Source organism: Perognathus longimembris, chromosome 3 (assembly GCF_023159225.1).
Source record: "Perognathus longimembris pacificus isolate PPM17 chromosome 3, ASM2315922v1, whole genome shotgun sequence".
NCBI classification, from domain to species: domain Eukaryota; kingdom Metazoa; phylum Chordata; class Mammalia; order Rodentia; family Heteromyidae; genus Perognathus; species Perognathus longimembris.
Window position 1 is genome coordinate 92,757,921 of NC_063163.1, and position 13,879 is coordinate 92,771,799.

Here is a 13,879-nt window from a genome sequence, read left to right on the forward strand (position 1 = left end):
ACAATTGGATACAATGGCACAGACCTGTCAAGAGTTACTTGGGAGGCTAAGGCAGGATGGTGGGAATCCAGGAGTTCAAAGCTAGCCTGGGTAACATAGCCAGGCTCCATCTCAAAAATAAAAAAGCGGACTTGGACTGTAGCTTAGTGATAGAGTGCTTGCCTAGCATGCATGAAGCCCTGGGTTCGATTCCTTAGCACCATATATACAGAAAAAGCCAGAAGTGGCACTGTGGCTCAAGTGGTAGAGTGCTTGCCTTGAGCAAAAAAAAGAAGCCAGGCACAGTGCTCAGGCCTTCAGTTCAAGCCCCAGGACTGGCAAAAAAACAAAAAAACCAGGGCTGGGAATGTGGCTTAGTGGTAGAGGGCTTGCCTAACATGCATAAAGCCTTGGGTTCAAATCCTCAGTACCACATAAACAGAAAAGGCCGAAAGTGGTGCTGTGGCTCAAGTGGTAGGGTGCTAGTCTTGAGTAAAAGAAGTTCTGGGACAGTGCCCAGGCCCTGAGTTCAAGCCCAAGGACTGCATGCATCAATAAACAAACAAACAAATAAATAAAAGCAAGCTAGGTACCAGTGACTCATTCTATAGTCCTAGCTACTTCAGAGGCTGACATTGGGCAGGCTGTGGTTCCAGGCCACAAGCCTAGGCAGAAAAGTATGAGATTCTTGGGGCTGGGGATATGGCCTAGTGGCAAGAGTGCCTGCCTCATATACATGAGGCCCTGGGTTCAATTCCCCAGCACCACATATACAGAAAATGGCCAGAAGTGGTGCTGTGGCTCAAGTGGCAGAGTGCTAGCCTTGAGCAAAAAAAAAAAAAAGAAGCCAGGGACAGTGCTCAGGCCCTGAGTCCAAGCCCCAGGACTGGCCAAAAAAAGAAAAGAAAAGAAAAGAATGAGATTCCACCTCAATAAAAATGGCTGGTTATGGTGGTGCAGGCCTATCATCTCACTTATGGTGGGAAGCAAAAATTGATAGTGCCAAAAAAGGCATGGAGGCATGGCTCAGTAGTAGAGCAAATACCAATCAAGTATAAGGCCCTGAGTTCAATCCCCAATACTGCCAAGATATTTGAGAAAAATAAAATCCCAAATCCCAATATCATTAACAACAGTTAACAGGAAGATCACTGGAGCCTAGGAGTTTGAGGCCTGCCTAGATAACACAATGAGAAAATGCAAGGTTAACCATAGGCTTGCTATGTTTAAAAAATATTTAAAGGATGATCATTTTTTAAATTGTTACTTTTGTTTTCTAGGAAGGGTCTCACTATGTAGCCCAGGCTAATTTTGAACTCTTGAACCTTTTGTCCCACTCTCCCAAGTGCTGGGATTATAGATGTATGCCACCATCCCTAGCTTCCAATCACATTTAAAAGTGTGCTGCTACACTCACCGAAGCCAAGCACGGCACCTTATCAAGGTTAAAGAACTCATTGAAGTCAAATTCCCCTGGGGCCTGCTCAGGTAGGACGGCCTCCCGTGGCACTTCCTGATCAGTAGTGGGCTCCTGGGCCAGGATGACCTCCACCTCGTCCACTTCAGCCACTCCTCCATTGCACTCCACTATGCCTGGAAGCAAAACCAGGATAGAAATGGTCTGATGAAGTGAACCACGCCAGTATTTCTCTGTAGCTCTGGCCAGCAGGACACATGCAGAAAAGCCACAGATGATTTTAAAACAGACTACTGTGTAGGCACTGCACTTTCAACATAACAGTAAAGCACTTACTCTTTTCCTAGGGGCTGGAAGAAGAAAAAAGCTTTAATAACTGTGGAGAAAACACCACCATAGGGCAGGCCTGGGGAACGTTCTGTAAGGCTGGGTGACATACTGCAGTACTTGGAGGTACATGACAGAACAGACAGGAATGCTTCCCTGTTGCCTGTCTGCTTGTATGGGTAACTTTGTATGGATGTGAATGTTACATTATAAACATCTAAATGCCTAAATACTTCTTGGCAAAAAGACTTCCTAGTTCTTTTTCTAATGGGAAGCCCCTCTCTTTCCCGGCCCAACCCCCTCCACCCCTGGTCCTGGGGCTTGAACTCAGGGCCTGGATGCTCCTTGAGGTTTTTTTCTTTTAGCCCTGGGGCTTGAACTCAGGGCACTGACCCTGAGCTACTTTTGCTCCAAGCTAGCACTCAGCCCCACTTCCAGCCTTTTCTGTTTATATGGTACTGAGGAATCGAACCCAGGACTTCATACATGCTAGGCAAACACTCTACCGCTAAACCACATTCCCAGTCCTGTCCTTGTGCTCAAAGCTAGCGCTCTAACATTTGAGCCACAGCTCCACTTAGGGCTTTTCTGGTAGTTAACTGGACATGGACTTTCCTGCCTGGGCTGGCTTTGAACCAGAATCCTCAGATCTCAGCTTCCTGAGTAGCTAGGATTTTAAGTATGAGCCACCAGTACCTGGCTGTGTCTTACTTATTTCTCCATGTCTAAAACACTATCCTCCTGTTTTATGCTTCTCAACATAGCAGAATGATAGACGCAGACCACCACACCCAGCTTCTACATTGAGAAGGAATCTCAAAAACATTTTTGTCTGCTGTTCCCTAGAACCAAAATCCTCTTTATTCCAGCCTCCTGTGTAGTTGGGGTGACCGGTATATACTACCACACCCAGCTATTGGTTGAGATGGGATCTTGTAAACTCTTTTCCTGGGCTGGCCTTGAACTGCAATTCTCCCAATTTTAGCCTCCATACCTAGGATTATAGGTGTGAGCCACTGCACCCAGTTTGTCTCATCCCTGAGGAATCCTCTCATGTGTATGTGCCTCATGGGGTAGGTGACTTTTCTGATTATGTAGCAGGCAGAAGTCAAGAAAATAGTATCGAGGTCCATTTCGTGAATTCTTACTTAGGAAGGAGTTTCAAGATCAAGCTGTAGGGGCTGGGGATATGGCCTAGTGGCAAGAGTGCTTGTCTTGTATACACGAGGCACTGGGTTCAATTCCCCAGCACCACATATACAGAAAACGGCCAGAAGTGGCACTGTGGCTCAAGTGGCAGAGTGCTAGCCTTGAGCAAAAAGAAGCCAGGGGCAGTGCTCAGGCCCTGAGTTCAAGCCCCAGGACTGGCAAAAAAAAAGATCAAGCTGTAAGGCTGAAATATGACAATGAAGCCAATGACAATCCCACCTCATTTTATTTACAACAGTGAACTTCCCTCCTAAACAAGGCTTGTGCTGACCTTCCTTCACAGATGCTGTCCGTCGCCTTGTTCTTTTTCTGCCTTTGTGATCTTCTTCTAGTATCTTATCATCAAAGCCAGTCAGCTCGATGGTTTCAGACTGACTTGTGGGTCCGGCCGAGAACCATTCTGGTTCTTCCTCAGTATAGGAATCATTCCTTCTCCGTTCCCCAAAGATACGCTTACTATCCCCAAACTCCCTCTGAAAAAGCACAAAGTAACAACATGTTTAGTCAAAGCGTTTGTATATTAATCAAGCTAAGAATGAAGTAGTGCTGAAGGGAAAAATGAAGAGACATGCAGCGCATCACCCTTTCCCTCTGCCCACCCAGATCTACTTCTAGTCTAGTTTAGAGTGCACTGCATTCCTCCAGGTTCTCTGGGCGGAAGCTAATAAGATGGCACTTGCCTAGCATGCGTGTGGCAAAAGCCACTAAACCATCCAGGATAGATGACCTATTAAATCCCCAGGCATGAGACACCAAAGAGTGCAAAAGACAAACCCTGAAACGCTTGTCCTTGTAGTCTCTCTCTCGGTCTCGGTCTCTCAAATCACGCAAGTCCTTTTCACTGAGGCGGTGGTCCTTCTCAAAGGTCCGGGCAGAGATTATCCTCCCGCTGCCAATCCTTCGCCCGCCGAGCAGGCGAAGCCCATCACTGTCTTTCTCCAGCGGACTTCCCGAGCGTCGGGAGCTCACAGCAGCAGTCACGTGGCAGCCCCCGCCAAAACTTCGTCTCTGTGGGCTGAGAACAACATCCAAGTCATCTTCTTTCACACGCTCTCGTGGATCTGGAAAGATGCCGGAGAGAAGTTAAGCAAACCCCAAGGATAATTGTTCTTCTCTAGGTTGTACATCCATGACTTGGAAGGAGGACTGAAAAACTCATCAGTACATCTGAGTTTATTAACAAATCTAGAGTAACAAGTATGACAATGAAGACTGCAATTTTCTGGTTGTTGTTCTCTCTGGAGTAATAAGCATTTCACAATTTTTTAAAATTTTTTTGTCATTAGCCTCCTCTATGCCTTATTTCATCTTTTTTTTTGCCAGTCCTGGGCATGAACTCAGGGCCTGAGCACTGTCCCTGGCTTGTTTGCTCAAGGCTAGCACTCTGCCACTTGAGTCATAGCGCCACTTCTGGCCATTTTCTATATATGTGGTGCTGGGGAATTGAACCCAGGGCTTCATGTATACGAGGAAAGCACTCTTGCCACTAAGTCATATTCCCAGCCCCCTTATTTCATCTTAAGACCTTAACTGTATAAATTCTTAGAAGATATTTTTCCCACTAATAAACTATAATATGTGTATCTGAAATAACTTCTTAAAGGAAGAATGTGTCTCTTCAATAAACAGCATTGAAGAGATGGATATTCATACACACAAAGTGAACTTTGGCTGGGAATATGGCCTAGTGGTAAAGTCCTTGCCTCGTATACATGAAGCCCTGGGTTCGATGCCCCAAGCACCACATATATATAATATAGAAAAAGCCAGAAGTGGCGCGGTGGCTCAAGAGGTAGAGTGCTAGCCTTGAGCAAAAAGAAGCCAGAGACAGTGCTCAGGCCCTGAGTTCAAGCCCCAGGACTGGCAACAAAACAAAAAGTGAACTTTTACACTTGGTTACACAAATCAATTCAAAATACACCACTCACTTAAATTTAAAACCTGAAACTAAAATTTAAGATGTAAACAAAAATGTTTGTGGCAATGGGCTAGGCAAAGATTTTTTATGAGCATAACAAAAGTTTGATTCATTTAAAAAACATGATAAATGGCACTTGATCAAAACTTAAAAAAAATTTCTATTCCTTGAAAGATATTGTTTAAAAAATGCAAAGATAACCCCCGGACCAGGACAAAGTATTTCAAAATACGTTTTTCACAAAGCATCACACATGTATGCAGAACATAAAAACTTTTAAAATTAGCAATAAAAAACAATCCAGTCCAGTGCTGGTGGCTTATGCCTGTAATTCTAGCTACTCAGGAGGAGGCTAAGATCTGAAGATCATGGTTTGAGGCCAGTCCAGGCAAGAAAAGTCTGTGAAACTCTTATCTCCAATTAACAACCGAAAAAGCCTGAAGTAGAGTTATGTCTCAAGTGGCAGAGCTAGCTTTGAGCATAAAACCTCAGGGAGAGTGCCCAGGCTCTAAGTTCAAGCCCCAAGACTGGCACAAAAATAAATCAATTAAATAAAATAACATGTGGATAAACGTGCTGGGCATGTTGAGGTGTGCCTGTAATCATAGTACTCAGAAGGCGGAGGCCAAAGGAAGAAGGCTGAGGAAGGAGGATCCTGGCTTCCATGCTAGCTCGAGCTATGTAGTGAGACCCTGTCTGGAGGAAGGAAAAAAGGGGTGTGGAGAGGGACAAATGATTTGAACAGACACTGGAACAAAGAGGTTATATGGATGGTGAATAAGAATATGCTAAGAAATTCAGTATCATTAGTCACTAGGGAAGTGCGCATTAAAATATGTGATACCACTACACACCTATTGGAACGGTTAAAATGAAAAAAGACTGACCATTCCAAGTGCTGGCAAGGATGTGGGACAAGCAAAACTCACACACAGTGCTGGGGGAAATGTAAAATGATACAACCACTTTGGAAAACAGTTTAGCAGTTTTTCGAAACATTAGATATACATGTAGCATACAACCCAGATGTAAAAAATAACTCAATAATGGTGTAAGAATGAACATACCACATTACAGAAAAATCTCTTTCTAGGAAAACTAGAAAACTGAAGATTAGCCCAAGAGAAAAAATAGCGCATTTCAGTCCTTTCACTAGAAATATTGCCTGGCTGGTTTTTTTTTGGCCAGTCCTGGGCCTTGGACTCAGGGCCTGAGCACCATCCCTGGCTTCTTCCCACTCAAGGCTAGCACTCTGCCACCTGAGCCACAGCGCCCCTTCTGGCCGTTTTCCATATATGTGGTGCTGGGGAATTGAACTGAGAGCTTCATGTGTAGGAGGCAAGCACTCTTGCCACTAGGCCATATTCCTAGCCCTGCCTGGCTGTTTTGGTGTACACTTTCTCAAAATTTCCGTCTAAGTTTTTTCAAACAGAGATATAGACAGCTTTATATTTATTACTCTGTTATGACGTGGTATACACGGATACCATTTGCTCTTTGCACATTTGTACAATATATTTTTATAATCAGACAATGAAGTATTGTGCGTGTGTGTGTGTGCTGGTTCTGGAGCTTGAACTCAGGACGTGGGTGCTGTCCATGAGCTTTTACTCAGGGCTTATGCCTCTTGAGCCACAACAAGAGTTTCCTGGATTTTCTTGCTTAGGCTGACTTCAAACCTCTAAGATATTCAGATCTCAGCCTCCTGAGTAGCTAAGATTACTGGTGACTGGCTAACAATGTAATATTATTACATGTGAACATATTGAACTTTACTCAACCCATTTCCATTGACATTCTAACTTTTCATCATTTTAGTAAAATCTCACTGATGATGATTCTGTTAGAATAAATTCCTTGAGGGACATTAATGCACTAAATGTACTGAGTGAGCCTGTGTAGAACAATCTTCTATCTTATTTAGAGCCATCTCCTCTTTGCTCCGTTCCACGCTTTTCATTCTTTTTCTTCTCATTTCACTAAGATTTATCACAGGTTCCTTGTTTGGCTACCATAAATGCCACAGTCTCCATTTCACCCTCGAATCCTTCCTACCTTAAAGTTATAGGAAATCAAACTTTATTCCAATCTCACCATTTCTAAACCTCTAATAACAGTCCATTATGAATAACAGGAACTGATTTATACCTGAGGACTGCCCCATATGTGAGATAAAGTATGATGAGACATCCAGAAAACTCTATGTTACACACCACAATCTAGCCCAGTTATACGCAGCCATGAAAGACATCAGTTCTTTTAATTCAAAAGCATATAGCCTAGAACTGCTATCTTCAGGAAGACTGACTTTACTTTGTAACTGGAAACTATTCTATGGGTAAGTCTGTTTTCTTTCTTTTCTTTTTTGCCAGTCCTGGGGCTTGAACTCAGGGCCTGAACACTGTCCCCGGCTTCTTTTTGCGCAGGGCTAGCACTCTACCACTTGAGCCAAAGCACTACTTCTGGCGTTTTCTATATATGTGGTGCTGGGGAATCAAGCCTAGGGCTTCATGTATATGAGAGGCAAGCACTCTTGCCACTAGGCCATATTCCCAGCCCCGTAAGTCTGTTTTCTGATACTATTTCTCACAGCTAAGCGTGAAAACAGCAGCCAAGAGTTTGTTTCCAAAATCACCATCCCACCCGAGTGACCCAGGCACTCACCTACTATCCTGCGCACCAACGATGGCCGGTCTGAATCTGACTCTTTCTTCAGCGTTTCTACTGGTGAGCTTCGCCCTGAAGTTGGGTAGAGAGAGGCATGCCACTTCTCAGGGTCCCAGACGCCATCACTACAGATCAAAAGGTACTCACAGTTACCATTTGCTAACTATACAGGTAGTCTAGTTTCTAGATAGTAGTCTAATTTCTAAACTCCTTAGATAATGAGTTATGGAAATCCTTTCCAATTGAAGACTTCACGCTTGCCTTCAGAATTGTCACTTCATTTAAGATGAATAAAAAACTATTAAACTGGGCATGTGGATGTATGCCTATAATCCCAGCACTTGGGAGACTCAGAAGTCCTCGGAGTTTGAGGCCAGACTGGGCTTCATAGTGAGACTCTAAAAAAACAGAACAAAACCCCAACAAAACAAAAGAAACTATTAATTTTGTAATAATGCTGATCATATAACATCAACAGTCTCTTCAAAACCAATGGTCTGGGCTGAGCACTGGTGGCTCATACCTGTAATCCTAGCTACTCAGGAGGCTGAGATCTGAGGATCATGATTCAAAGCCAACTTGAGCAGGAATGTTCGTTGAGAATCTTGTTTCCAATTAAGCACCAAGAAATCTGGGAGTGGAGTTGTGGCTCCAGTGGTAGAGTGCTAGCCTTGAGCAAAAAAGCCCAAAGACAGTGCCCAGGTCCTGAGTTCAAGTCCCAGGACTGGCATAAAAACAAAAACAACCAATGGCTTATATACCAATACTGAGCCCACAAACCTGTGGTACATCATAGATTACAGTAACTATGCCTATCCTATATAAACATGTCCCATAAAGATGGATTACTCAGTTTACTACAGATTTATAAAAAGGGAGGAGAAAAAGGCACCACAATCTTTTTACCAGAAGCATCTTCTGGAATATGTGGTGTGTATGTTTCCAGATTTCTGTGTGGATTTTCATTTTTGTCCCCGAGGTGAACAGCTCTTAAAGGCCTATGATTTGTAAGCAATGTTTTCTGTTGTGCTTCCCTTTCTATTGGTGAGGTGGCAGGGTGGTATAGTTGGCAGAGCAGAAAGCTTTGAAACCAAATATCTCGAGTCAGATTTTAGCTCTGTGTCATCATGGAGGACATCCTGGACATGTTACTATGCAGTCCTCTGCATAAAGTGTTTCCTTCCCCAAACCACAGATCACGCCAATGCCTTTACCTCTGTTTCTGGTTGGTTATTTTTGGGATACAGTCTTATTTCCTGCCTGAGCTGTGAGCAGTCTACTTTTAGGCTATTGATAGGTACTTGGGAAACAGGAACATGCCACCATGTTCAACATCCCTCTATGGAGATGGGATCTCACAACTCCATTTCTGCCAAGGCTGATCTCAAACCTGCATTCTCCTGATCTTATCTTGCCAAGTAGCTAAGATTACAGGCATGAGCCATTATTACACAATTTATGCATGTTATTTTTGAGATAGGGTCTTACTACCTTGCCTGGGCATGGACCTAGATTGTGATCTGCCTGTTTTAGGCTTCTTGTTAACTGCGATGGGCACACACACACCAGCTTATTCCACTGGGATGGAATCTTGAGAACTTTTCTACCCAGGCTGGCCTAGATCTTCCTGATCTCATTCTCTCAGGTAACTAACGTGACAGGGATTTACAGTTTTAAAGAATATAGAAAAAACAAAACAAAACAAAAAACAAATCCCCCCAAACTGCTTATCTGTGTGTGACTCATGAAGAACCCTAGCTAATCAGAATAGCTATTATTCTAGTATTGCCTTTACTCGAGGAATACTAGTGAGGTGTCTAGATTTAATAGGAGCCCATATACAATTATAAAAAGGCTGTCTGGCTGAAGACATAGCTCAGTGGTAGAGCAGCTACTAAGTTAGCATGGAGGAGATTCTGGGTTCATTCCTCAGCCCTGAAAAAAATAAAAATACCTGTCCTATTTAACCCCAGAATTACATGTAGTATGACACATTGTAAGTTAAAAATGTAGGCCAAGCTGGGAGCTGGTGGCTTACACCTGTAATCCTAGCTACTCAGGAGAATGAAATCTGAGGATTGCAGTTCCAATACAGCCTGGGTAGGAAATTCTGAGACTCTTACCTCCAATGAACCAGCAAAAGGCTGAAAGCACAGCTGTGGCTCAAATGGTAGAGTGCCAGTCTAGAACAAGAAAGCTAAGGGACCTAGGCCCCTTGGTTCAAGCCCCATTACCAGTTTAAAAAAATGCTAATATGAAATGCCAAGTGTTCATAACAAGTGTAATATAGAATTATTTTTAGGAGATTCTTTTCTGATCATTTTTAGCTATAGAATTTTCAAACCTTCTCTAAAGGAGCCTAACACAATGAGGCTAAATAGCAGAATGGGTCTTTGGGGAACAGAGGTAAAAGGCTCAGAGCCCTCCAGATCAACAAGCCTAGGGCAAGCCCTTGGAGAACTACATTCAAAGCACAGCCAGGGGCTCTGGAGAAAACACCAGACTTAGGTTTTTGTTCTGCTCTGTGACTTTGTCACTTTCTAGTTTTCGTTTCATTACTAGTTGGAAGTCCATGTTACTACCATTTGAAATCCCTCCCTCATTCATAATTCTACAAAAAAAAAACCCTTAATATAACTCTAATATACCAACAAATGTGGTATAACAACAATAACAAAAAAGAACCATTAGAAGTTAATGACTTAGAATGACAGCCATACCTGTCGTACTTTTCGGAGAGGCAAGAAGGCCTCTGTTTGGAATGGGGGTGTTCTTTTATATCCAAGAGCTCCTCCTAAAAAGAGAAATCAAATGGGGATTTTTAAAAATCACACTTCTGAGGACACATACTTCCAACTTATTTCTGTTATGAGTAATTCTAAATTTTTTGGTGTTTTTTTTTTTTTTTTTTGGCCAGTCCTGGGGTTTGGACTCAGGGCCTGAGCACTGTCCCTGGCTTCTTTTTGCTCAAGGCTAGCACTCTACCACTTGAGCCACAGCACCACTTCTGGCTTTTTCTGTTTATGTGGTGCTGAGGAATCAAACCCAAGGCTTCATGCATGCTAGACAAGCACTGTACCGCTAAGCCACATTCCCAGCCCTAATTCTAAGTATTTTAACTTAAACTCTGCCTTACTTCAGAAAGATGTAGAGTTAGATCAGAATCTTTTATTTATTTATTTATTGGTGGTCCTGCAGTTTGAGCATCCAGACTTACACTTGCTAGGCAGGCAGTCTAATACTTCAGCTATACCCCCAGACCTCTTTGCTTTATTTTTCAAATAGGGTCTCACTTTTGCCAGGGAGCTAGCCTTGGACCATGATCTTCCATCTCCCATGTGGTTGAGATTACAGGCATTTGCACACATCTGGCCGAGATCATGGATCTCAGAAACTCAAAATAGTGTTATCAAATAGTGATATGATCACTAGTGACCGGTTTTTGCTAACACACTTTCTCATACATTGCTGTCCAATAATAAAGTCCATGATACTGAATGCCCAATAAAGCATGGAAGTTTCAGTCTTAAGACAAAACCTCCAGCTAACTTCATTCACCATCTTTAAATATATTAGATACCAATTCATGAAGAGATGTTTTCAAAAAATGTATCATATTTTAAAGTAAACTTTAAAAAGGACAGAAAACTTGAATATACTCTTTACTTGGCTTTATAGATTAATGTTTTCCTCCATTTACTTTATCAATTGCTTTTCTTTCTTTTTTTTTTTTGGCCAGTCCTGGGGCTTGGACTCAAGGCCTGAGCACTGTCCCTGGCTTCTTCTTGCTCAAGGCTAGTACTCTGCCACTTGAGCCACAGCGCCACTTCTGGCCATTTTCTGTATATGTGGTGCTGGGGAATCGAACCTAGGGCCTCATGTATACGAGGCAAGCACTCTAGCCACTAGGCCATATCCCCAGCCCCTATCAATTGCTTTTCTAATATGTATCTTTTTTAGCCATTTGAGATAAAAATGCTTAAGCAGTAATCTTTTACTCCCATATACTTCAATGCCTATTTCCAAATAAAAAGGATATTCTCATACATTTTACCCAATTTCATGAGTTAATTTGGCCCTATACATTGAGATGATCATTTTTCCCATTCTCTCAAGAAGTTGATGATATGAGGCCAATATCATTTCAGAGGCAAGAAGCCAACTCATTCCATACAACGGATACCCATGAGCACAGACACTTAGTTCTATAATCCATGGCTGAGAAAGCCTGCTTTCCATAACTACAGTTATCAATACTTTCAACTGTCCTCCCAATTCTGATTTTTTTCTACTGGCCCAATACCGTCTTTTATTTTTACCCTTTCACCTTTCCCTCCAACACAGGACTCAGTCTAGAACCGGTTATCAGGTCATCCTATCACCTTGGTATCCTTTAATGTGGAACATTTCCACAACTTTCAGCTATTAAGGGGTAAGGCAAAGGGCTTGAATCCATGGTTCTATGCATGCCAGGTGGGTACTCTACCACTTGGTCCCTATTTCCTGATATTACTATTATTTAATTTTTGCAGTACTGGGGTTTGAAGCTAGTTTTGTGCTTCGTAAGCAGGCATTCTAACTGTTGAGGAGCAACAAACCTCCAGTCCCTTTTCTTGTTATTTTTAGAATACAATCTCACTTTCTGCCCTAGTTGGTGATTAAGCTGTGATCCTCCTATTTTTCCACTTTGTGCTATAGCTTGGATGAAAGGCATGTGCCACCATGTCCAGCTTTAACTGGCTGAGATGGGGGTCTTGCTAATATGTGCTGTCTAAGCTGGCCTTGATCCTCCTGATCTCTGCTTCCTAAGTAAATAGGATTATAGACATAAACCTCATAGCATAACTTGTTATACAGCCTAGGCTGGCCTCAAATTCCTGAGACCTCTCCTCTCAAGTGCTAGCAGTACAAGTGTGAGCCATTATGTAGGGTCTTTTTATTTATTTATTTATTTATTCATTCATTCATTCATTCATTCATTCATTTATTTATTTTGGCCAGTCCTGGGCCTTGGACTCAGGGCCTGAGTACTGTCCCTGGCTTCCTTTTTGCTCAAGGCTAGTACTCTGCCACTTGAGCCACAGCGCCACTTCTGGCAGTTTTCTGTATATGTGGTGCTGGGGAATTGAACCCAGGGCCTCATGTATACGAGGCAAGCTCTCTTGTCACTAGGCCATATCCCCAGCCCTGTAGGGTCTTTTAAAAAGGATATTATTTGTTTGGGCTTTGTCTGATGTTTCTTCATGATTCTCTGAGGCAAATACTAACCTAAAAGAAAATAAGAAATGTATCCTTTTTGGAGTAGAATTGCTGAATGTGTCCAGCTGTTTCAATCAGTGCTGTTAATTTTGTTTATCTGGTCCCGGTGTTCTCTTGTTTCTACACTGATTAGACTTTTCTACTTGCAATTAGTAAGCAGTCTGTAGGGAGGCACTTTAAAATCATCCACATATCCTGGTTTTCATAAAAAAAAAAAAATAAATCCATAGCCAGGTGCTGGTGGCTCATGCCTATAATCCTAACTACTCAGGAAGCTGAGATCTGAGGATTGAGATTAGAAACCAGCTAAGGCTGTGAGCCTGTGGCTCAAGTGGCAGAGCACTAGCCTTGAGCAAAAGAACTCAGGAATAGTGCCTAGGCCCAGAGTTCAAGCCCGGGGCCCAGCCCCTACTTACTCACCCCCAAATCCCTTAGATGATTCTTGCCTAAACCACTCTTGCCTTTTCCAATTTCAACTTTTTTTCTCCAAGGTTCTGGAGATGTGGCTCAAGTTGTAGAATGCCTGTCCAGCAACCAACTTCCTCTCCAGAATTACCTGTCAGAGAAGTGGCTCTGTGGCTCAAGTGGTAGAGTACTAGCCTTGAGGGCAAAGAGTCTCAGACATAGTGCTCAGGCCCTGAGTTCAAGCCTTAGGACTGGCAAAAAACAAAATAAAGAATTACATGCCAGCTTCTCTCTCCATTTACTGTATGTATTAGTATGGACTCACAGTTTTGGTACATAATCCATTAATGTTCTTATTTTGGTACTTTTTTCAGGGGTGGTACTGAGGTCTGAATTAAGGGTACCACACTCGCTAAGCTTTAGCCATGCCTCCAGCTCAAAATAAATACTTTCTGCTCACTGATATTGAACTCTACTACTAGAGCCATACTCACAATTTCTTAATTATTTTGGTGCCCAAATTATCCTAGATTTCGCATTTTCAAGATGGCTCCTATGTCCTTTCAACATATCCCTCTTTTCTTTTCTTTTTTTTTTTGTCTCTTTAAAATGCTGCCTTAAAACAGGTGAGGGGGCACAGGCTTATAATCCCAGCAACTCAAGGAGGCCCCCACAGGAGGATCTTGCGTTTGCAGCTA

The 13,879-nt window shown here is 42.7% G+C and overlaps 1 protein-coding gene across 6 annotated transcripts in view; it reads right to left on the minus strand.

Annotated features, from left to right (window-relative positions):
- The window catches only part of Eif4enif1 (eukaryotic translation initiation factor 4E nuclear import factor 1), a 51,097-nt gene that overhangs the window by 22,821 nt on the left and 14,397 nt on the right, over positions 1-13,879 (minus strand). For all 6 annotated transcript variants that reach the window (XM_048343343.1, XM_048343346.1, XM_048343341.1 and 3 more), the window contains 5 exons: positions 10,238-10,311; positions 7,515-7,642; positions 3,707-3,993; positions 3,204-3,405; positions 1,397-1,572 (listed from right to left, as the gene is read on the minus strand). In XM_048343343.1, coding sequence (XP_048199300.1) covers positions 1,397-1,572; positions 3,204-3,405; positions 3,707-3,993; positions 7,515-7,642; positions 10,238-10,311 — 867 coding nt within the window. The remainder of the gene's footprint in view (positions 1-1,396; positions 1,573-3,203; positions 3,406-3,706; positions 3,994-7,514; positions 7,643-10,237; positions 10,312-13,879) is intronic.